The sequence below is a fragment of the Impatiens glandulifera genome, chromosome 4, assembly GCF_907164915.1.
Source record: "Impatiens glandulifera chromosome 4, dImpGla2.1, whole genome shotgun sequence".
NCBI lineage: Eukaryota > Viridiplantae > Streptophyta > Magnoliopsida > Ericales > Balsaminaceae > Impatiens > Impatiens glandulifera.
The window spans coordinates 45,377,471-45,402,147 of record NC_061865.1 but is presented as its reverse complement, the minus strand read 5'-3'; the positions used below and the strand labels follow the sequence as shown (position 1 = coordinate 45,402,147).

At 30.5% G+C, this 24,677-nt stretch overlaps 2 protein-coding genes across 3 annotated transcripts; one reads left to right on the top strand and one right to left on the bottom strand.

The window, feature by feature from the left end:
* The first annotated feature begins 670 nt into the window (after positions 1-670).
* On the top strand, positions 671-2,952 carry LOC124936076 (putative kinase-like protein TMKL1). The gene is made up of 2 exons (XM_047476532.1): positions 671-1,359; positions 2,166-2,952. Exons 1-2 carry the CDS (start codon positions 855-857, stop codon positions 2,738-2,740), a joined length of 1,080 nt encoding a protein of 359 aa, XP_047332488.1. The 5' UTR covers positions 671-854; the 3' UTR covers positions 2,741-2,952.
* A 16,636-nt stretch (positions 2,953-19,588) lies between these two features.
* On the bottom strand, positions 19,589-22,765 carry LOC124935727 (probable isoaspartyl peptidase/L-asparaginase 3). 2 transcript variants are annotated; one of them, XM_047476144.1, is made up of 7 exons: positions 22,642-22,765; positions 22,278-22,440; positions 22,096-22,160; positions 21,628-22,020; positions 21,488-21,546; positions 20,165-20,269; positions 19,589-19,944 (listed from the first exon to the last, which is right to left on the bottom strand). In XM_047476144.1, exons 1-7 carry the CDS (start codon positions 22,702-22,704, stop codon positions 19,725-19,727), a joined length of 1,068 nt encoding a protein of 355 aa, XP_047332100.1. In that variant the 5' UTR covers positions 22,705-22,765; the 3' UTR covers positions 19,589-19,724. The 2 variants fall into 2 exon arrangements, with proteins under 2 accessions (XP_047332100.1, XP_047332102.1); XM_047476146.1 differs by lacking the exon at positions 22,642-22,765 and having other exon boundaries at positions 21,628-22,030; positions 22,278-22,349.
* Between the last annotated feature and the right edge of the window lie 1,912 nt (positions 22,766-24,677).

Below are 24,677 nucleotides of genomic sequence, written 5' to 3'. Positions count from 1 at the left end.
AATATAAAATTTTATTAGCTTACAAAATAATGAGCATTCATACAAAATTACAGCTTATAACGGGTCATTTGATACTCATACCTATTAATTTGTCTAATGATATTTTTTCAAATCTAAATTTTTCTGTTTCTAACCCAAAAAAAATAAAAATAAAAGTATTTGAATGGATCTTTCATTTGATATATATATATATATATATATATATATATATATATATATATATATATATATATATATATATATATATATATATATATATATATATATATATATATATATATATATATATATATCAGCACTTCATTTATTTACAACATACGAACAAATTTTATTGTCGCTCTTAATATTTCGTATAGATATTTTCGACCCTGTTTGATTATATTATTCGATATACTTTATTTCTCTACTATTAAACTCAATTTCATCTTTGTATACACTCTAAAAAAAAATCTGATATTATTTTCAAATTAATTTTTCATATAATACCCCTATGAAATAATTCATCAAATTAGTTCATTTGATTAAAGTCAATATACCTAAAATAGAGCAAGATCTAGTGCGAATACAAACATAAATCATAAATGACATCTAATTTTCTATCTAATAAGAACACTCTCTCTTTCTCTCTCTCTCTCTCTCTCTCTTTTTCTCTCTCTCCGCCGGCTACCTGTATTCCTTAGGTGTCGTAATCATATAGTTAATTTTGATCATATCTAACCCTTAAAAACTTATAACACCAAACCAATCTGCCATAGAAGTTGCTCATTCAATTCCACTTCCCATCTCTCTCTCTCTCTCTCTAAACATTCACCGGATCTTATTCTCCGGCGAGTTACTCCGATCAGATTTCCCTAATGGAAGAAAGATACAAGCTCACTTTGTTACTATCTCTAGCTTCCATATCCGCTATAGGAATCCTTTACATCTTGATCTACATATTCAAAAAGACTCCACCCAAGTACTACGATTCGCCAGACATAGAATGCGGAACAGAAAGAATCGAAAATACAGAAAAATTAGGAGATAAACAGAAAGAAGAGGAATTGATCAGATTTCGCGGCGCCCAAGATCTTTCAGTTTATGATATATTAGATGCTCCTGGAGAAGTCATCGGAAAATCAGGCTACGGGACACTTTACAGAGCGAATCTTTTGACATGTGATTCCGTCGCCGTGCTGAGATTTCTCCGGCCGGTTTGTACGGGCGAGACGAAGGAGACGGAAGCTATTATTCGTGTTTTGGGTTCGATTCGGCATTCCAATTTGGTCCCTCTTCAAGCATTCTATGCTGGGTCGAAAGGGGAAAAGCTTCTCGTACATCCATTCTATGGTGGGGGAACTCTGGCTCATTTCATTAGAGGTAAAATTAATAAAGACTCTACCTTTATTATATCTAAATAAACACAATTAACATTGGTTAGTATTTTCAAATTATTTTTATAATAGTTTTACTATTGATTAAATGTTTTAACATTTGAAAAGAAATATGCATTTCAAATAAATCAAGTCATGAAATGGAAAAAGTGGGTGATTAGGATATCAAATGTCAAATTAATCAAAATTATTAGGGTTTTAGATAATTTGAAAATATTTCTTTGTATTGTTGAAGTGGTACTACCCTCTTATTTATTATATATTGAATTATTTAAAGGCAGTATAATATCTCATTATAATATTAAAAAAAGACAGTTGTACTTTTAGCTGTTTGATTTTATTTGATCATCTTATTATTTATTAGGTCAAACTAACTAAAATAAATAAGAAATTACATGGAGGCTTGTTTATGGATATTCTATATATTTTTGAAATTACAAGTAAATATATTTTTATAAAATAATTTTTTTAGTTATATCAATATTAGAAATTAGTTTATTTTTTTAAAATATTTTAAATTAAAGTGAAAATATTTATTGTTACTTTGAAAAAAAGATTGTCCTTTAAAAGGTAGAACATTTTCAACCAGTGTCATGACCTTGACCAAACTTTAAACCATCCAAAAAGTTTAATATACAATCATATTGCCCTAAAAAAATATTTTTTAAAAAGTTAAAACTTAATATATATACAAAACATAGTTAAAAGTAGTTAAAATACATATAAATAATTTACTCAATTATTAAAGGAAAAGATGGTATAATAATATAATTGTATTATTGAATTGGACAGATGGGAATTGTGAATCTTACAAGTGGGACACCATACATGAAATTTCAATTGGAATTGCCAAAGGATTATACCATCTTCATTCTGGTTTCCAAAAGCCAATAATCATCCATGGAAATCTCAAATCCAAAAACATATTACTCCACCAAAATAATTTCCAACCCCAAATCTCAGATTTCGGCCTTCATCTCGTCTTAAATCCAACCGCGGGGCAAGAGATGCTCCAAGTCTCAGCATCCCAAGGCTATAAAGCCCCCGAGCTGATCAAGATGAAGGATGTGAGCAAAGAAACCGATGTTTTCAGCCTCGGAATAATCTTTCTAGAATTGCTAAGCAGAAAGGAACCTTTGGGTGAGGAATACTATTTGCCAAACACAATGAGAGATGCCATAATGGAACGTCGAATCGCAGATTTGTATCATCCCCACATCGTTCTTGGACTGAATCGAGATGAAATTGGGACAATGGAAGAGAGGATTCTTAAGTTCTTTCAGATTGCAATGGCTTGTTGTTCTCCTTCACAATCTCTTCGGCCTCAAATGAAACAAGTGTTAAGGGGACTTGAAGAGATCGATTAAGGGAGAACATGTTTATTATTCTTAGAGATTAACCAACAAGTGTGACAAGTTCATTGTAACTATATCTAGTTTCATGCATAAGGGGATTAGTGAGTGTGTATTTTGAATTATGTCACACTCATAATATTATTGACTTGTTTTGTTTAATTGAAGCTAAACCATGAAATGGAAGGATTTAGTTTTTTTGTGTGTTACCTAATGGTATGACTTGTTGTCTTGGAAAGACATAATTTTAAAATCCCATATAATATATCATTTGCTTATATATAAGGAAGATATTATAAACCCATAATTATAATTTTCACTTTAAGTTGAGTTGATTTAAGTGAAAATCGAACTTATGATATATCTCTTAGTCATTTGAGATATTTTAATGAGTGATCAAAAATATATTTTTTTAAATGGAGTAAAGTAAGTGATAGAAATCTGCCCAATCACCTATTATTGCATTGTCAAGTAGGAAGGTAGGTCTCCAAAGTAGCCATTCCAAAATTAATTAAGTGCCTATGTGACATGCCTTGTTAAATATGGACAAAATCAATAAATTTGATATTTTATCCTTATGTTTGGTGGAGTATATAGATAAAGTGAGGCTTTCAAGGAATATATGATAGGAAATTATTTTTATTTTCGATAAAGCAAATTATTTTAAAATTTTATAAACATCTACATGTGCTACCTAGTATTATTGGTTACTTTGTAGACCTATTACAGTCTTTGAAACATGTGGGAATGCATTTTATTTTTATTTTATTTTAGTATTGTTTTTGTTCATTTACTGAATTATTTTGTTTTTTATGATAATTTCTCAGTATTTATTTTATTATAAAAATAACCCTTTGATTAAAAAAAATAAAAAATAAAAATCATATGTATTGGTCCAATTTTTATGTGTGAAACTAATTTATAGACTTATAATAACAATCTAACACATGATGATGAGGAGTAGAAAGTGTGTAGCTTTCAAGAATTGACCATTTTAAAAGTTAAAAGTAAAAACTATTTTCAAGCATGCTATCTTACATCTCATTGAAATACATATATAAAGTTAAGATGGAGTTGGTGAATTATAATTGAAATTAGTATTATAATTATAATTATATTCATTCAAAATATAATATAATTATTATGTTTAAAAAATTATAAAAATATAATTCAATCTTAATTATTATATTTGAGAAAAATTAAATGAAAATATTTCTTTTATCTTTAAGTTTGAAAAGAGTGATATTAAAATTTTAATTTATACTTAAAAAAATCTTAAAATGACAAAGATTAATAATTCAATTCATATTTAAATATTTTAAATTAAAATAGAGGTTGTCACTATCTTCTAATATTAAAATAAAGAATAATTTCATAACTAAAAAGAATGTATTTAAAACTAAAAAGATATTTTCTTAATTTTATGAGAATTCTAATATATTTAAATCTCTAAACCAACATTATAATTATTAAACACACTAAGAAGTCATAAATTTAGAAAAATATAAAATTAAATATATAATATAATTGAATATGTTTTAATTTTCAGAGGATAAGTCGAAATAAAATACATAAACAATCAATCAAGTTACTATATTTAAAAAAAAATGGATGCATATTGACTCAAAACTCAAAGCCATGCTAACTGAGAAAATTTTAAAAAATGACTTGACTTACTCATTTATTTAATAATTATTTATTATTTTCCTTAACTTGTTTGTTTGGTTTGTTTATTAAATATGTCAAAGAGTTTTTTTTTTATTCTAGAGCTTGTTTGATATTGGGTTATTTGAAAAAACAAATCAGATAAATTATGAATTAAATTCTTTTTGTTTATAAAAAATAATTATTTGAAATAAATTACTAAAATATTTTTTATATTTAAAATATAAATTTATAAATTAGAAAAATATGATTATTCAAAATATTAAAATACCTTCACTTTTTTTTTATAAAATTTAAATAAAAAATATTATAATAATTTAAATCCTTCAAACTCAAATAACCTACTTTTTCTTTTCAAATTTTTTTATCAAATAACCAACATCAAATAAGCTTAAAAACAATCCATTTTGATCAAACTTTTCCTTCATTATACATGCAAAGGGGACATGATTTATCATGTGTTGAAGGAAGTTTTCACTTTTGTCATTATTATGGTAAAGGATTCCAATCTCTATGTGTGGGAGTGGGTGAGTGGGTCTTACTCATCTTTCAATACTATGCAATGATGCCTTAATGGCAGGTTGAAATTAGAGATATGATTAATTGTGTTGACTTATGGTCTAAATTAAATGTGCATCACGTGGTCCCACAAAATTATACTATTTCTTTTCTCCATCTATTCTCGGTTACAATTTAATTATAAATTATTATTATTGTTGTTATTTCAATTTTCAAATTGTGGTTGTATAACAAGTGTTCAAATGATGATACATGTACATATATATACATTTGGTTGAGTGATCTTCGAGTTGGCTCAAACTTGGAGCAAACATGAAAATTGAATAATCTTGGGTTTGAATTTAGTAAATCAACGTAAACTGTTTTGGATGTAACTGAAATTAAACCGAAATCTTGTGTCTTTAATATAACTAGTATTTAGCCCGTGCATTTGCACGAGTAATAATATAAAAAACCGTGAAAAAAACTACGGATAACATTTTTAATTTTATTTTTAACCATTTTAAGTTTATGGGTGGGTCAACCTACAATCCGACTCAAGTATCCATTTACTCAACATCATTATATATTAGTTAGAAAGTTGAATTTATATTAATATTAAAACGTTCCGCATTTATTAAATTTGGTGTTGAATTTAAAATTTAAAGTCTTAGTAGCCTAGTTGATTAAATAGTTGTACTTGTTTTGTTAGGTGTAAGTTCGAAACATACCTCTAACATTTTTAATTTTATTTTTAACCGTTTTAAATTTAAAGACAGGTCAACCCATAATCCGACCCAAATATCCAAATTAATCACAACTCTCGACCCGACAATCCGAACACTTTAAAAATTAAACATCATTATATATATAGATTAGCTAAATATAATCAAATACAAACTTACTTTCAAATATATTCTCTACCTAAATAAAGTATCAACAAATTCAATCTTAATATTAATTTAATATATGTTACAAATATATATACAATAATTCAAACAAAGATAAAGCTTTGCAATAACAACTGGTCTGCTAATAATATGGTTTATTCATAACCTTATTATTAATTATATATTTTATTATTATTTTGTAATGCCTTGAATGACAGAACATTATTAAAGTATTAAGAAATAAAAAAAATGGGACCTCATTTAGCTTAAAATTTTGAATACTATTTGAAGAATTATAAATATATTCATTAAAATGTTCACTGACAAATATTCTAAATTAGGTCTGATTCTCATATACTATTGAATAGTAATTTTACAAAACAAACCTTTATTTCATTAATTATATTATATTATTTAATTAATTAATTAAAATATTAAAATATTTTATTATTATATATTAATACTCTTGTACCATTTAATTATTTTTTTTAAATCTATCAAAATAATATTATTAACCAATCAGAACGAGGGAGCTCTAAGATCTTCATAAATAAATCGGACATTCTAGTTAATAGCGGTAAATTGACGTGGTGGTAATTATGGGTGAGCAAACGGGTAAACTCAACCCGTATTATCCAATCCATATTCAACCCAAATTAAATTTACCCAACCCATATTATTTACTAATATGAGTTGGGTATGGGTTGAGTAACCTAAATTATTTTATTTTTATTTTTTCATTTAACATGTATTTGACTCATTTAACACATTTTTATTCGTTTAACACGTTTTTGACATGTTTAACACGTTTTCTATATTTTCACATTTTGACACGTTTTGAAATATTTAACACGTTTTTCACGTTTTGACATGTTTAATACGTTTTTCACACGTTTAACACGTTTTTCACGTTTTGACATGTTTAATACGTTTTTCACACGTTTAACATGTTTTGACACGTTTAACACGTTTTTGACACGTTTAACACATTTTTGACACGTTAAACACGTTTTGATGTTTTTGACATGTTTAACATATTTTTAACACGTTTAACACATTTTTCACGATTATGACACATTTTGGCACGTTTAACACGTTTAATACGTTTGACACTTTTAACATGTTTTTCACATTTTGACACGTTTTTCACGTTTTTGGCACGTTTAACATGTTTTGACACGTTTAACATGTTTTCCACATTTTTGACACGCTTTGACACATTCAACACGTTTTGACACATTTTTCACGTTTTCGACACATTTAATACATTTTCACACGTTTTTGACATGCTTAACACATTTTGACACGTTGGACACTATTTTTATGTTTTGAGATGTTTAACACGTTTTTGACACGTTTGATACATTTTTCACGATTATGACAGATTTAACACATTTTTCACGTTTTTGGCAAGTTTAACACGTTTTGATATGTTTAACATGTTTTCACATTTTTCACGTTTTCACATTCTTAACACCGTTTTACACGTTTTTAATATTTTAACACGTTTTCACACATTTTCACATTTTTGGCACGTTTTGACATGTTTTCCACTTTTTTGGCACATTTTGACACATTTAACACGTTTTTGACACGTTTAACATGTTTTCATATTTTTGACACGTATAATACGTTTTTCACACGTTTGATGTCAAATGTATGAAAAACGTAATAAACATGTCTAAAATGCCAAAACGTGATAAATGTGAAAAAAATGTATCAAAACTTATCAAAACGTGTTAACGTGCAAAAAAACATGTTAAACATGTCAAAAATATATTAATTGTGTAAAAACGTGTTAAAATGTCAAAAACGTGTTGAACATGCCAAAAACGTGAAAACGTGCTAAAAATGTGAAAAACGTGTTATACATACCAAAACGTGTTAAATGTGTTAAATGAGTCAAAAACATGTTAAACATGTCAAAAACGTATTAAACGTGCCAAAAATATGAAAACCGTGTTAATGTGTGAAAAACGTGTCAAATATGTCAAAAACATGTTAAACATGCCAAAAACGTGAAAACATGTTAAACGTGTGGAAAATGTGTTAAACATGTGAAAAACGTGTTAAACATATCAAAAACGTGTGAAAATGTCAAAAACGTGTTAAACGTGCAAAAACGTGAAAATCGTGTTAAACTTATCAAAAACGTGTTAACATGTTAGCTATGTTAAAAATGTATTAAACGTGCCAAAAACGTAAAAAAAACGGCTTAAACTTGTCAAAAACGCGTTAAACGTATTAAACATGTCAAAAACGTGTTAAACGTGACAAAAACGTGAAAAACGTGTTATTAGTGTGAAAACGTGTTAAACATGTCAAAAACGTGTTAAACGTGCCAAAAACGTGAAAACGTGTTAAACGTGTGAAAAACGTGCTATAAGTGTGAAAACATGTTAAAAATATTAAAAACGTGTTAAACATGTGAAAAACTTGTTAAACGTGTTAAACATATCAAAAACGTGTTAAACGTATCAAAAACGTGAAAATCGTGTTAAACTTATCAAAAACGTGTTAACGTGTTAGATATGTTAAAAACGTGTTAAACGTGCCAAAAATATAAAAAAACGAGTGAGATTTGTCAAAAACGCGTTAAACGTATTAAACATGTCAAAAACGTGTTAAAACGTGACAAAAACGTGAAAACGTGTTATTAGTGTGAAAATGTGTTAAACATGTCAAAAACGTGTTAAACATGTCAAAAACGTGAAAACGTGTTAAACGTGCCAAAAATGTGAAAATGTGTTAAACGTGTGAAAAACGTGTTATAAGTGTAAAAACGTGTTAAAAATATTAAAAACGTGTTAGATGTGTGAAAAACGTGTTAAACATATGAAAAACGTGTTAAAATATTAATGGTTTTGGCAAAATGGATAATTATTATTGTTTATATAGGTACAAATATAAAATATTAAAAAAAAATTATGTTTTTTAGTAACGGTATTAAACTTGAAAACCGTTACTATTAATATATAAGTAACAGTTTTAATCATAAGAAAACTGTTACTATTAATATATCAGTAACGGTTTTATAAATAAGAAAATCGTTACTAGTAATGCTTTATCTGTAACGGTTTAACCTTGGCTAAAATCGTTACTAATGTTTTATCTGTAACGATTTAACCTTGGTTAAAACCGTTACTATTGTTAGGGAAGTATCAGTAACGGCTTTTGAGAGTCGTTACTGATACTAGAAAAGTATCGGTAACGCTCGTTTCTGTAACGAATGGTAACGGTTTTATTCGCCGTTACAGAATGTTATCAGTAACGGCTTTTAAGACTTTCAGTAACGGTTTTTGCCCTTACTGATACCTATTTTCTACTAGTGTTAGTTGAAGCCAAATGTCAAAAGTTGGCCAATAATGACGATTAAAATATCATAATATAGATTTTTTTTGAAGGCTAACGAGTCTCCAAACTTTGATTCTCACAATAAATTATTCATTTGGTTCTTGTGATTTTTTTTGAAAAATTTAGACTCAAATTATTTTTTATTTTATTTTTTTATAATCAATGTTTAGGTCATTAATTAGATTAATAAATTAAAAACAATTCTCATTAAAAAAAATTAACACACGTATATAGGATGATAAATCTATTAATAACCATATATATATATATATATATATAATTTTAAAAAATAAAAAAACTTCTAAAGCTTAGTGTAATAACTTTTTTTTTATAAATTATTATTTATCTACAATATATATATATATAATAATAATATTTAATTTGAAATTATTTGATTTGTCGGGTCGAGAGTTTTTGTTAAATTGTATATATATATACGTTATAGTAAATGGATATTTGAGGCAGATATCATGGGTTGACCTATCCATAAACTTGAAACAGTTAAAAATAAAATTAAAAAGTTTATAGGTATATTTCAAACTTACATCCTAACAAAAACAAGTACAACCTTTTAACTAACTAAGCTAATAAGACTTTATATATTAAATTTAACACCAAATTTGATAAACGTGCGACATTCCTAACAATATATGTTCAACTTTTTAACTAACTAATATATATATATATATATGATTCTTAATTTGAATTTGCTTGATTTATCGGGTCGAGAGTTGTGGTTAATTTGAAAATATATGTGAGAGTAAATGAATACTTGGGGCGGATTGTGGGTTGACCCACTCATAAACTTGAAATGGTTAAAAATAAATTAAAAATGTTATATGTATGTTTCAAACTTGCAACGTAATAAAAAAAGTACAACATTTTAACCAATTAAATTAATAAGATTTTATATTTTAAATTCAACACCAAATTTGATGAACGTGTCATATTCCTAACCATATAAGTTTAACTTTTTAACTAACTAATATATATATATATATATATATACTAATGCTTAATTTGAATTTGTTTGGTTTGTCGGGTCGAGAACTGTTGTTAATTTGGATATATATAAATGAGAGTAAATTAATACTTAGGACGAATTATGGGTTGACCCGCCCATAAACTTGAAATAGTTAAAAGTAAATTAAAATGCTATATGTATATTTTGAACTTCAAACCAAACAAAAACATTTACAACTATTTAACCAAGTGTGATTGAGTGTAGTTTTCCGAGGAATAATAGACTAGTAACAAATGAAAGCGGTTAAAAAATATGAATCAAATATTTGATTGACCAAAGTGTGAGATCACAAAGTTAAATGTCATTGAGATTGGTGGTTTATTTTCCTAGGGATACGAGACGTATGAAAGTGTGATTGTGATGTAGTTTGCCAATGATAAGAGGTGAATAACAAATGATCGTGATGTCACAAGATTAGAGGTCGATTAAGACTGGTGGTTAGTTTGTTGAAGGATAAGAGGCGTGTGAAACTGTGGTTGAGATTGATGTTTGATTTTCCGAGGAATAACAGGCGTTTGAAAATGTGATTGAGATTGGTGGTTGGTTTACCGAAGGATAAAAAACGTGTGAAACTATGATAAAGAGACATATGAAAAAGTGTGGGTTACAAGATGTCGACTAATTAACTAATTGGTAATAAATATTAATTACAAAATATATATACATACACAAAATTATAAAATTATTTCAACAATATCAAGTGGTCTAGCGGTTAAGGTATTTACATTTCATCTATGTTTAAGACTAGAGTTTGAATCCTAAGAATTCAAATTTAAAAGTGAGTATTATAAATATTTGAGAGATCTATGTTAAAGAATGCATTCCTGAGTATAATATATGGTGACACAACTTTTAAATAAGGGATAAAAGGAATTTGAAGGTGTAATGTCGAATTATTGGTTGGTTTGACGATCATTTGAAAGTATGAGGTCACGAAATGGAGGTCGAACGGTGGGTGGTTTGTCAATCGAGGGGATAAAGAGGCATATGAAAAAGTGTGAGTCACAAGATGATGGTCAATTGGAGATTTAGTGGTTGGTTTGACAAGATATAAGATGTATGTGATTAATTGGTATTTGTTGTTGATTTATTGAAGTGGGGTTAAAAGAGGTCGTTTAAGATTGATGAGTTGTTTGCCAAGAGTGTAACGAGACACATGAGGGGATAAAGAGGCATATGAAAAATTATGAGTCACAAGATGGGGGTTAATTGGAGGATTAGTGGTTGGATTGACGAGTGATAAGAGGTGTGTGATCGATTGAAATTTATTGCTAATTTGTTGAAGTGGGGGTAAAAGAGGTCGACTAAGATTGGTGGGTGATTTGCCGAGGTGATAAAGAGACATATGAAAAAGTGTGAGTCACAGGAGGTCGACTAAGATTTGATGGGTGGTTTGTCGAGTGGATAAAGAGGCATATGAAAAATTGATAAGAGGTTGACTAAGATTGATGTATGGTTTGCCAAGGGGATAAAAATGTGTGAAAGTGTGTGAGGTCAGGAGATGAAATATCGATTAGAATTTAGTGGTTGGTTTGCAAAAATGAGGGTAAATATAAGTGGTCTTCTTAACAAATTAGATATTAACAAGAGGTTGTTAGATAAAATTAGACCGGTTAATAGAACTTAACACAAATAAACTTCCTATGCAGGAACAGACAAAGAACCGGACCGGTCAAATTACTCAACCGGTTATGAAACTCCACCGGTCAAGTTATCAAACCGACCAAAAACCTGACCGAACAAGAAAGACAAGATCGGTCAAAACAGAAGGCCGGAAACACCAGACACTCGGTCATTTAGAAGCCAAGGAAAAACCGGAAGTCATCCGGTTAACATCCATAACCGAACAGCATAAAAAGATACTTCGGGTATCTGTTGAGAATGATGCCAAAAAAACAGACTGAACATTGCCAAATTCATACAAGTCTGAGGAAAGTCTGCAGGCTGCAGAATACCGTCCTACAAGATCTTTCCACTTCAGGATAAATCAGAAAGGCAATCTTCCAAGTACAGACAACTGTCTAATCGACAGTTACCACATTGAGTAAAAGACAAACCTAGCCGGTTTGACCTACACACTAGAAGACTAGACCGCCAGATCTGAAAAGTTGACCGCCAAGTCTGAATCACTGAACCTCTGCTCAACCAATCAAATTCAAGGAAATGAAATATGATCGTTGGCACATTTCACCTATAAAAGGAGGAGCTGAAGAGGAATAAGTGTGGTCACAAGTTCTGAGAATCTTCTATAACCTAAGTCAAAAATTGTGTTTCATCTCTCTAAGATCAAAAGATCAAGTGTGTGTTTACAATTTCGGTTAAAATTGTACGAGTGTTATCGAGCAGGAAATAAGTCTCGATCGGATTGTGTTTGTATTCCTTAGTGAATATTCTTCTCGCGGTTTCAAGAGGAAGGGGTGACGTAGGAGCTTTATCTCCGAACATCCATAAAATCTTTCTTGTTACTTGCTTTCTGCTTACTTTATTTTATTACCGATCTGCACTAACCGCCTCGACCGACTCTACATTACCTAAACCGAATCATTAAGATCCAAAACCGACCCAGCAACTTCCAAACCTGTCTTATTCAAATCTGGTTCTGCCTTCTACTGTGTGTGTTGCTTCAACCTGAAACAAACCACTTCCGCGCTTGAACTTTGTTCAAGGGTTTGTGACAGTTTGTTTAGTATTGAAACCCCGGTGTTAATCTATAACCGGATTAATCACCACCCTTTGAGTGAAACGCGCTAATCGGCCAACCCTGGTCCTCCAGCCGCGACCTAGATCCTAATAGAGGTTGACTCAGATTGGTGGTTGGTTTGCCGAGTAGATAAAAGGTGTGTGAGGTCACGAGATGAAATATCGATTGGAATTTAGTGGTTTGTTTGCCAAAGTGAGGGTAAATATAAGAGGTATTCTTAACAAATTAGATATTAGTGGTTAAAAATATATGAATGATATGTTGATTGACCAAAGTGACGATTGGGGGATTGGTTGTTGATTTGTTGAAGTGGGGGTAAAAGAAGTCACGATAAGAGTAAATATGATGAAATGAGAAGTGGAAATTTGTATTTGATTTGTCGGGATAAGAAGTCGATAATAAAAGAAGATATCGATAGTTAGAATATATAAATGAGATGTTGATATAATGGAGTATAAACATGTGTGTGAGGTATGAAAAGTGTGAGTCACAAGATGATAAGTCGATTGAGGAGATTGATGTTTAGTTTGACGAGGGATAAGAGGTGTGTGAAAGTGTGTGTAAGGTCATGAGATGAGATGTCGATTGAGATTTGGTGGTTGGTTTTCTGGAAATGGGAAATAATTTAAGAGGTTGGTAACAAATGAGATATTAATGGTTAAAAATATATGAATGAGATGTTGATTGACCGAAATATAAAAGTGTGTGAGGTCACAAGATTAGAAGTTGATTGTGATTTGTGAGTTATTTGTCGAGCAGACAAAAAGACATATAAAAAAGTGTGAATCACAAGATGAGAAGTCGATTGAGGAATTGGAGTTAGTTTAACGAGAATAAGAGATGTGTGAAAGTGTGTGAGGTCACGAGATGAGATGTCGATTAAAATTTGGTGGTTAGTTTACCGAAGTGGGGGTAAAAAAAGAGGATGAGTAATACATGATATATTAGTGGTTAAAATATATGAATGAGATGTTAATTAATCGAATTGTTAAAGTGTGTGAGGTCATGAGATTAAAGGTTGATTAAGATTTGTGGGTAATTTTTTGAGTGAATAAAAAGAAATATGAAAAAGTGTGAGTCACAAGATAATAGGCCGATTGGTGGGATTGGTGGTAAAAGAGGTCGTAGTAAGGGTACAAATCATGATATGATATGTGGGATTTGTGGGGATAAGAGGTCGATAATAAATGAGATATCGGTGGTTAAAAATAATATGAATGAAATTTTGATTGACTAAAATATAAAAATGTGTGAGCTCATGATATTAGAGGTCGATTGAGATTGGTGGTTAATTTGTCGAGTGTGATAAGAGGCATGTGAAAAATGTGAGTTCAATTGAGATTGATGGTTGATTTGATGATAGATAATAGGTGTATGAAAGTGTGTGAGGTCACCATATGAGATGTAGATTGTGTGATTGGTAGTTGGTTTGTCGAGTGGTGGTAAAAAATGTCGCGGTAATGGGTAAGAGGTCGGTAATAGTGTACAACACGTTTGACATTACTTTAGATAAGAGAAAAATGCATGACAAAACTTTAAGTAAAATCTCTAAATCGATCTATAGTAACTAACAAGATAAATGATATAATTGACTTGATTCTTACTAAGGAGAAATCTACATTTCTTTTAAGTGTTTTTTAAACTCATAATTTTATTTTTTTAACTTTATATATTTAGTAAATTTAAAAATATATATTAATATTAAATTTTGGATTTAACTTAACTTTTACAAATTAAAACTAATTTTAAATTAATTAAATTTGAATAATATTAATTTTATTTAAAATATTTATAAATATTATTTTATTTATATATTTTTACTCGTACAAATGCACATGATTTATGCTAGTTAAGTTAGGATAATTAAACGATGCGAAAAATATACAAGAGTTATTTTTTATTTTGGAATTGGAGACTAGGCAGCCAACAAGCCATAGTTCTGTCCCGCAAAATCTTAACTTGCATTTCAATTTAAGTGAGAATTGAACATGTGATATTAGTTTATTATGAACTACTATACTAGCATTTTTTTAAACACTTAAATTGGAGTGAAATTAACTTGAACTAAAAAATGCTATTAAATTTATTAATATTTATAATTAAAATATATTGTAGAAATTATTTCATTAATTTAGGTCATTTATAAAATGAATTTAATAACTTTGTTGGTACAAACTCATATGCAACTATATTAGGAGCGTTTCCAAACAATTATGTGTTGAATTGTGTTTAAATCATTAACTCAATTGGTTTTGATAATTTAGTTTAAATAATTAAAAAAGAGAAATTGTTAGATTAAAGTTTTTTAATAATTTAACATACTTGATTTCGATGATTGATAAAATGGTTTTGATAATGAATGGATAAAACTATATATATATATAATTGTTAGTCATATCAATTATATAAATATATATTTAGATATCAACATTTTAAGTGGTGTAGTGGTAAGTATGCTCGTTTGTCACGTGGGTGACCTGGTTCAAATCTCACCAGTGTAAAATTAATGATTTGAGCTTTATTATTTCATGCACAACTCAAAGTCAACACTACGTCTAAGATGATCAGATGAGGCGTCTAAGTAGATGAACTTCTAAGATGAGCATAGATCTCCAGACAGTTGGCATCAGAGCTCAACAAATGAACGACTGCCACGTATTTTATCCAAATTTGCATGTGTTGTACTACACTGTATTACCACGATCTCAAAAATATATTCCTGTTGTTAGCTACCTAAGGACAATGGATTAATTGTTGGCTTGCGAACACAGCTGAAACTCTCTGTCTCTTTTGAAATCACCAGATTTCTACAAGTTTGATTTCTTGAATTAAATTACTCTCTCTAGATATTTTATTCTAAAGTGTATTATGTAATTCACTACGTGAAGCTGAGAGATAAGTTATGGACTATTTGATAGTCATAAACAGTGTGTTATAAGTTAAACAGAGGGTGTTTTGTTCAATATTGTGTGTGCTAGGAGTTCAGAACAGGCGGTCAATTAAGTCATGAGTTTCTGATTGAGTTTGTGTAATGTATTCTATACAAATCAAAGTCTTTTAGTGAATATACTTCCTGTTGAGGAAGAAGGGGTGACGTAGAAGAATTTACTCCGAACATTCATAAACAAACCTTGTGTTATTTACTTTTTGTTAATTGCATTAATTTGTCTGATGCTTCAAATCCAACAAACTGTTCCACACTTAAACTTGTTAAAGAGTCTGTGAAGATTTGTGAAGAATAGAAACAAGTTTTAACTTCTAACAGAGTTAAAACCGAATTGAAGTCATAAGGTGTTCACAATAGTCAGACCCCCTATCTCTATTGTCAACACCGATCCTAACAAGTGGTATCAGAGCCTCGTTTTCTGTTCTCAAGCATCAACAAATTAATGAATCATGTCTACCATTTTTAACAGAATCTCAATTTCTCAAAATAAAACTACCATTATTGGAAACTGAGAATGCAAGCGCATTTGATAGCTCTCGATTATGACATGTGATATGTTATCACTAATGTTCCGATAAAGATTGAGAAGCCAAAATGCAAATGGACGATTGAAGATAAGAAGACGAACAACCTAGATGATGTTGCCAAAAATATTCTATACAAGTTGTTGGACAAAAATATATTCAGTAAGATCAAACTATGATCCTCTGTTAAAGAAATTTTGGAAAAGCTGATCCAACTGTGTGAGGGCAACGACCAAATAAAAGAGAACCATAAAGAGTAGAAGACTCTGATGGCTGAGGAAAGAAAAAGTAAATGGGCTGACAACGAATTAGAGTATAGCTCATCCTCAAGCGACAATGATGAAGTTGCTACTTGCTTCATGGAAGACGACCAATCTAAGATATTTGACTTCTCCACTGAAGAGTTTACAAGAGATGACTTAATTGTTGCACTTAATGACATGGTCATTGAGTATAAGAAGTTGTCAGACTCTTTCAATGAGATGAGATTGAAATATGAAACTGTTAACATCTCTTCATTTCAAACTTCTGAACCAAAAGATTTTGAAAACAAAATGACTGAGCTCTTATTTGGGAATGAGAAGCTCAAGGAAAAGGTTCAAACTCTCTCGTCTGAAAACCAACGTTTGACGTATGTGGTCAGTTATTGGACGAGATCTAGAGATGCAGTCAGATAGCAAATAAGTCTGTTGAGGCCTGCCGGATGCAAATTCGGCTTAGGATTTGACAATGCCAGCCCAGACAAGTCTAACAAAAAGTTAAACCCGGTGAAAGACAAACTTAATGCTATAAGCTTTGTTAAGGGTAGTTTAACTGAAAAAATATCTAATCAAAGCTGTGAGAATTTAACTTTAAAGATGAGATTATTTAGGTAAAGCCAACTAAAAGTTGGCTGAAGCCCAGGAAGGGAGCAGCCAGCAAGTCTGGCAAACCAAAACCTGACAAGAATTCAAGGAATTTTAGACAAAAACCATCATTTAAGGTTAATGGAACAACAGCTGGTAGGAAAACGTACGCCAAGCCTAAATCATACGCACTGCTCACAACACAAAATGAGAAATCCATCAAAATAATTCAAATATGGATTCCCAATGGACTAATCCATCGTGGACCCAAAGAAAATTGGGTAGCAGATGTGTCATTATTTACAGGTGCAGGTAAGTCAAGACAACATCGTGGAAGATTTTGTATGACATATGGAGAGTGTCTGCTCCAGGCATATGATAAACAACAACTAGCTACTAACGGACATAACATATGATAAGCAACAACATAAAGTGGCTGACATCTTCACAAAGCCACTTCCGAGTCTAAGTCTTCTTACCTTACAAATATTTTAAGATTGTTAGATTACGACAATGCCTAAATTATGTTTAAATCATGAACTCAACTGGTTTTGATAATTTAGTTTAAATAATCAAAAATGAAGAAATTGTTGAATTGTGTTTAAGTAATGAACTCAACTGGTTTTGATAATTTAGTTTATATAATCAAAAAGGGAGAAATTGTTGAATTGTGTTTAAATCATTAACTCAACTGATTTTGATAATTTAGCTTAAATAATCAAAAAGGGAGAAATCGTAAGAATAAAGTTTTTAATAATTTAACATACTTGATTTCGATGATTGATGAAATGGTTTTGATAATGAATAAATAAAACTAAATATATATATATATATATATATAATTGTTAGTCATATCAATTATATAAATATATATTTAGATATCAACATCTTAAGTGGTGTAGTGGTAAGTATGCTCGTTTGTCATGCGGGTGGGTTCAAATTTCACCAGGTACAAAATTAATAATTCGAGTTTTATTATTTCAGGCACAATTCAAAGTCAATGCGCGCGATCAAACGGTGTCTAAAGAAGAAGCGTAGTTAGACGTCGTCTAATCTCCTTTATACGACGTCTAAGAAAAGCAGATGACGTCTAAGCAAAGCAACATATGACGTCTCAGATGATCAGATGAGGCGTTTAAGCAGATTGACGTCTAAGATGATCATATGAGGCGTCTAAATAGATGGACGTCTAAGATGATCAGACGTCTGAGCAAATGGATTTCTAAGAGGAGCAGAGATCTTCAGACAGCTGGCAGTAGAGCTCAACAAATGATCGACTTCAACGTACACTGCTATTCAAATTTGCATGTGATGTAATACATTGTATTACCACGATCTCAAGAATATATTTCCATTTTACTACCCAGTACATCCAATAGAAAGAGGACACGTGTACATAAAAGAAGATGTGTCCATTGGTATACTTCAAATATAAATAACTACCTAAGGACAATGGATGAATTGCTGGCTTGCGAATACAGCTGAAACTCTCTCTCTTTTTTGGAATCACCAGATTTCTACAAGTTTGATTTATTGAATTAACTTACTCTCTCTAGCAATTTTATTCTCAAGTGTATTATGTAATTCACTACGTGAAGCTGAGAGATAAGTTACTAGACTATTTGATAGTAATTAACAGTGTGTTGTAAGTTGAACAGCGGGTGTTCTGTTCAAAAGTGTGTGCTAAGAGTTCAAAACAGGAGGTCAATTAAGTCCTGGATTTCTAACTGGGTTTGTGTAGTGTGTTTTATACAAATCAAAGTCTTTTAATGAATATACTTTCTGTTGAGGAAGAAGGGGTGACGTTTGAGAGTTTATTTCGAACAACCATAAACAAACCTTGTATTCTTTACTTTCTGTTGATTGCATTAATCTGTCTGACGCTTCAAATCCAACAAACTGTTATGCATTTAAATTTGTTAAAGAGTCTGTGAAGATTTGTGAAGAATAAAAACATGTTTTAACTTCTAACAGAGTTAAAACCGAATTGAAGTCATAAACTGTTCACAATAGTCAGACCCACCGTCTCTATTGTTAACACCAATCCTAATATTATGATAAAATAATTATTATTGATTTTTTTTTTATAAAAATGGTTTATTTGTCACATTATTAAGACCAAAAGAGGAAGAAAAAATGACATCGATCATCCCTAGATTTGATACTTCAAAAACAAAATGGTTAAGTTTTGAAAACTTATTTGTGAAGTATTACTAAATTACTCCTCTTAGGAGTAGAGAGAGCCAAACTCAACCTTAAGTTTTTATCAATTAACTCGGTTTAAACTTTCACCCATATCAAGAGATAGAACTCAACCTTTGGCCTGATTAGTGTCTTTTCAATCTTCTTTTGGTTAGGTTAGTTTCTTGAGTTAACTCGATTTAAACTCACCCTCTATAAGTGAGACAATCACAATGAGAGAAATAAAGCAGACAGATTTCTGTGAATCCAATTATCAGAAAGATTGGTCCACACAATCCCAATATCCAACACTAAGAGAGAAGAAAAACTAAACTATCTAAGACAATGAATATAACTAGGATTCAATCTTTCAAGGCGACACAGTAAATATTTCTACATCATTCATTCCAGGGCTCCTAACTGAGTATTGAAACTTCCACCCATAACAAGCACCTGCATGCACGCCGTCTTTGTTTACTGCAAAGACGGCCCCAATAAAATCTGGATATTTTCTAGCGATTCGACCAATAGCATCCTTGGCCGCATCCTTAGGCTCCATTCCAAGCCTCATACTCTCCACCACTTGATAACTGAAATTCAATTTTGTTTCAAGAAACAGAATCAATCGCAAGTAGTGTAAATAGGAATTAAAATTGAAAGTGATAGTTAAGATTATATTTTACTGGCTTCATTTGGTATAAAGACTATTTTTATAAACCATGATTCAAATTATCATGATTCATAATCCAAACAAACATAATTAATGTAGATTTTTCTGAAATCAAAATGCAATAAGGAATAAATACTAACCATGGAAGGAAGCGCATCATGATATCACCATCACCTGTTGCTCCACATGCTCCTACATCATCGTCAGCATAAGCTGAAGATCCTACAATAGGCCCATCACCAACTCTACACACAACAAAAATGTATGTTTATGTTATGTACAACATAGATCATAGATATCAAACTGGTTATCAGGGTCAAAATGCTTGCATTGTTATTTTTATATAGTTTTATTTAATAAAGTTGTTGTAAAAGTGACTTCTTGCAATACAACAACTATCAAAAGAAAAGGAAGGGCAAAAGAGAAGAAAAAAGTACTAAGAGAGGAGAAGACCAGCAAATGAAATAACATCCAAGGATGTAGATTATGATGAAATTAGAACATCAAAACCGAAGAAACACTAAAGTAAATATGTAAATCTCAAGTTTCTTCACAGAAGCAAAGCCACCACTACACTTATGTACGTTTGAATTTCATTAAAGAGCAGTTGATAAGAGTATTTTCTCCAATATTCTCAAGAGTGTATTTGTTGCTAATGATTACAGAATTTGGAGCGAGAAAAATGCAAAATGTTACAATTCCAAATCGTAAATGAGAGAATTGGGGATAAGAGGGTGTAGACTAACTTTCCATTCAATACCAAAACATATAATTTCATGCATAATCCTATACTAGTCTATCTATTGATTATCCTTATTAATCAATAATACCAAATGATTTTTTATTTGTTTCAGTTATAAAGAAAATTATACTCACAATGAGGGATTTCACAGACGTCCCCTTGAATTATTCTGTTACACTCATGTGTAATACTGCTGGCTTTTTTGGTTAGTCAAAGTATCTTTTAAACTCGCCTTTCTTTTCTCTTATATATACTCAAGTTATAGTCACTTAGATTTCAGCTTACACTTAATCTGAATAATTAAGTGTTTATTTGAATTAAGTTAATTTGATAATTGCTGTTTAAAATCACTTAATTAGTTAGAAACTCAAATAAGCAACAAAACATGAGCTTAATTTGTTTCGGTAAGCATAAGATTGACGGTAAAAAATACAACTTTAACCCTTGGAATTAATCAAATTACGTCACAATAAAATAGTATTTAAGTACTTTCTCAACACTAGTCACACATTTTATCAAACCAACTTACAAACCAAGTCCTTAAAATTGAGATATTTTTATTTGGTCTACTCAACATTTATTTTTCAATCACTTGATTCATTTTGCACTCACTTTTCGTCATTCAATGCGTAATTTACAGTTTCATCAAGCTCACCCTTATAATATTATGAAAGGATGTAATAGACATGGAAATCTCTCAAAATACAATTGGAGTTTTTACCTGCCAGGGATCTTAAACGTGGCTCCATTAGTTGATGTTCCAACAGCAATGTGACCCATCTAACAAGAAATAAATATATCAGTTCATTTGGTTAAAAGAAAATTAATTTACCAAAACAAAAATATGGAGCCAAAGTTAACCTTATCAAACACGGTCATGGATATTGTATCATGGCTATGACGACCTATAGGAGATGCAGTTGTTAATTCGTTACTCATTAAGCATTGTTGCTTCATACTATTAAGCTCTCCAAGTTCTGGCTTATAAGGACCGCAAGTATGAGCAGCAGCAGGTAAAACATTCTTCCAGAAATTGGGTTGGCAACTATTATTCGTTTTCCAAGTTAACCATTTCTCTAATGACTCATTTGAGCTAAGATTTGTGGGTCCTGGAAGACCCATTGAAATTGCAAATGCTGAGGCTTGGTCTCCTGCTAATAGGGTATGTCTGGTGTGAAGCATCACCAATCTTGCAGCTCTTATACCATCTTTCACATTTCTCATCGCAGCCACTGCTCCAACCTCCATTGTTGCCTATGCACTCCTTGCAAGTTTGATTAATCATTTGATTTGATTATCATGGTTAAAGACAAACTACAAGGCAGTTACCCCGTTCATGATCATAGCATCAATTGTTGTTTCCCCATTTTCATCTGGACTACCACCTGGTCCAACTGTGTGAAAATCAATAGAATTTGTTGGATTCAAATGTCCTTATACTGGATTCTTTTTAACCCATATCCCCAATTCTAACACAGATGAATCTAAGAAACAAAACATCAAATAACTACCTGTGCCATCACACATTAGCTCCTCACAAGCTGAGCAACCTTCAACAACGGCATCTTCTGCTGAGAACCCACTTTCAATGGCTGTCCAAGCAGCCCTGACAGCATCCAAGAATGGCCAAGTAGTAACAACCATTGGGAATTTTCCGGTTCCATGTCCCAATCCCTAATAATCAAGATTAAAACTGACATATTGCGTAATCAAATGATGGGTATAGGGTACTGAGATAAAGAAATGACCCTAATGCAGTGAAATTGAAGTCTTGATGAATTATATCGAATAATTCTTCATTAGTATAAGATGTCATAAGTGAAAGAGATTGCCCAAAAGCAAAAGAAGTGATCGACGGTGGCTCGTTCGACTAACCGTTGAGACGAAGGAGAAGAAGAAGGCAAGTCCGATCAGAAAGGAGCTGCTGCTGCCGGCCATCAAACGGGAATTTATATATATTTTTTGTATGTCCTCTGAGAGAGAGGAGGGCTAATTGGGTTAGTCTAGGCAGGTTGCCTTTAAGCTGACTGGTAGTTTAAACATTCTTATCGATTTTAGTATTATATAACTAACTATTAACTAAAATATTATTTTCAACTTATATTTGTATACTTAATTTCTTTCTACCTAAATAACACAAATAATAATATCTTGAGCCAAACAAATTTACATGTATTTGTCTATGTAGGAAATTATAGTGAGTTCTAGGGTCTACATCTCTTTTTTTATGACAAAATTTGTCGAGATACAAACCCACGAGTTACAAATTTAATAGGTCTAGAGAGTAAGTGTTTAATGTATCGCACTTTATTATTATTGGATGACCTTGTGAGTCAGACCGCTACCATAGTCAAAAGAGAAAATCAACCGTTACGGACCGGACGAAAGTGATACAAACCTTCTCTCCCACAGACCTAACCTAAAAATCATAGAGAAGGCTATCAGAAGGTTGACATGAGGTTTTACTTTTTATCGCATTTCAAATTAAGAATTTGTTGAGTGAGAATCGAACCTAACTTTTAATGACAGGTCTAGAGAGCAATGTTTAGTGGATCGCACTTTGTAATTATGATGACACTGTGAGTCAAGGCCGCTATGATAGTCCAAAGAGAAAGTCAACCATTACCAACCGACGAAAGCGATACAAACTGCTTCTCTCCCTCGACGTAACCTAGAAGCCATTGAGAAAGTTGATATGAGTTCTACTCTTTACCTCATTTCAAATTAGAAATTTTTTAAAGAACTTTTGATTATTTAGGTATGACATTTGAACTACATAGTAGAAAACCAAATAATTCACTCTCGAAGTAACCAATATTAGAACAAGACATAACATTTCAGATCTATATTTAAGAATTTAATGCAGATCCTCACAATAATACTCTCAACTTTAACCTAGGATGTTTTTAGTTAGAGTTGATTTTGTAACATTTAATTTCTTAAATATGAATTTTGTCACATTAATTAGCCTAATGAATTAATAGCTCGTATCATTTTAATATTGAAAGAACACAAATAGAGTATAAAAGGTTTAATTAAGTAGTTTTATAGAAACCATTAGTTGATAACCTAGTAAGAAAAAACTTGAATATAAAATTAAAAACCAAAATTAAAAGATAGATAGTTACAAATAAAGTTTACTCATGAATAAAGATATTTTAAAACATAATTCATCCTAATATTCTTAAAAGCTTGATAATAAACCAGAAAAAGAGACCATGTAAACCCGAGATAACCGATTTAGGTCTAAACTCTAAGGTGGTGGGTGAAGTTTCAAAATTGTTAGGCTTTGTATTAGAAAAGTCACAAACTTTAGCTTAGTTTAAGTGTGGTTCAAATATTAATTTATTAGTTTTAATATTTAAATGTTATATTAAAAATAATTTAGATTGAAATTATGGACAAATCAAAATAATTTCAAAAACAAATTACTAATAAAATGTTTTTCTCTATCATTAAACTCACTTCATTCTAGTTATTACTGGATGATCAGGGTTTTGGGTTTCTTTTTGTTTGGTGCTTTTGGACAACTTGTCTCGCCCAAATATTAATTTATTAGTTTTAATATTTAAATGTTATATTAAAAATAATTTAGATTGAAATTATGGACAAATCAAAATAATTTCAAAAACAAATTACTAATAAAATGTTTTTCTCTATCATTAAACTCACTTCATTCTAGTTATTACTGGATGATCAGGGTTTTGGGTTTCTTTTTGTTTGGTGCTTTTGGACAACTTGTCTCGCCCAAATATTTGATTTAGTAAGTTGAAATTTTGACAAAAATAAATACAATCAAATGATATCATATTTCTTTTATCCTTTGAGTTGAACATGTTAAAAAAAGCATGTCACTTTTGGTCTCATACAATATTGTTATCTATTAATAACGAGAATAAAAATCCAAATAT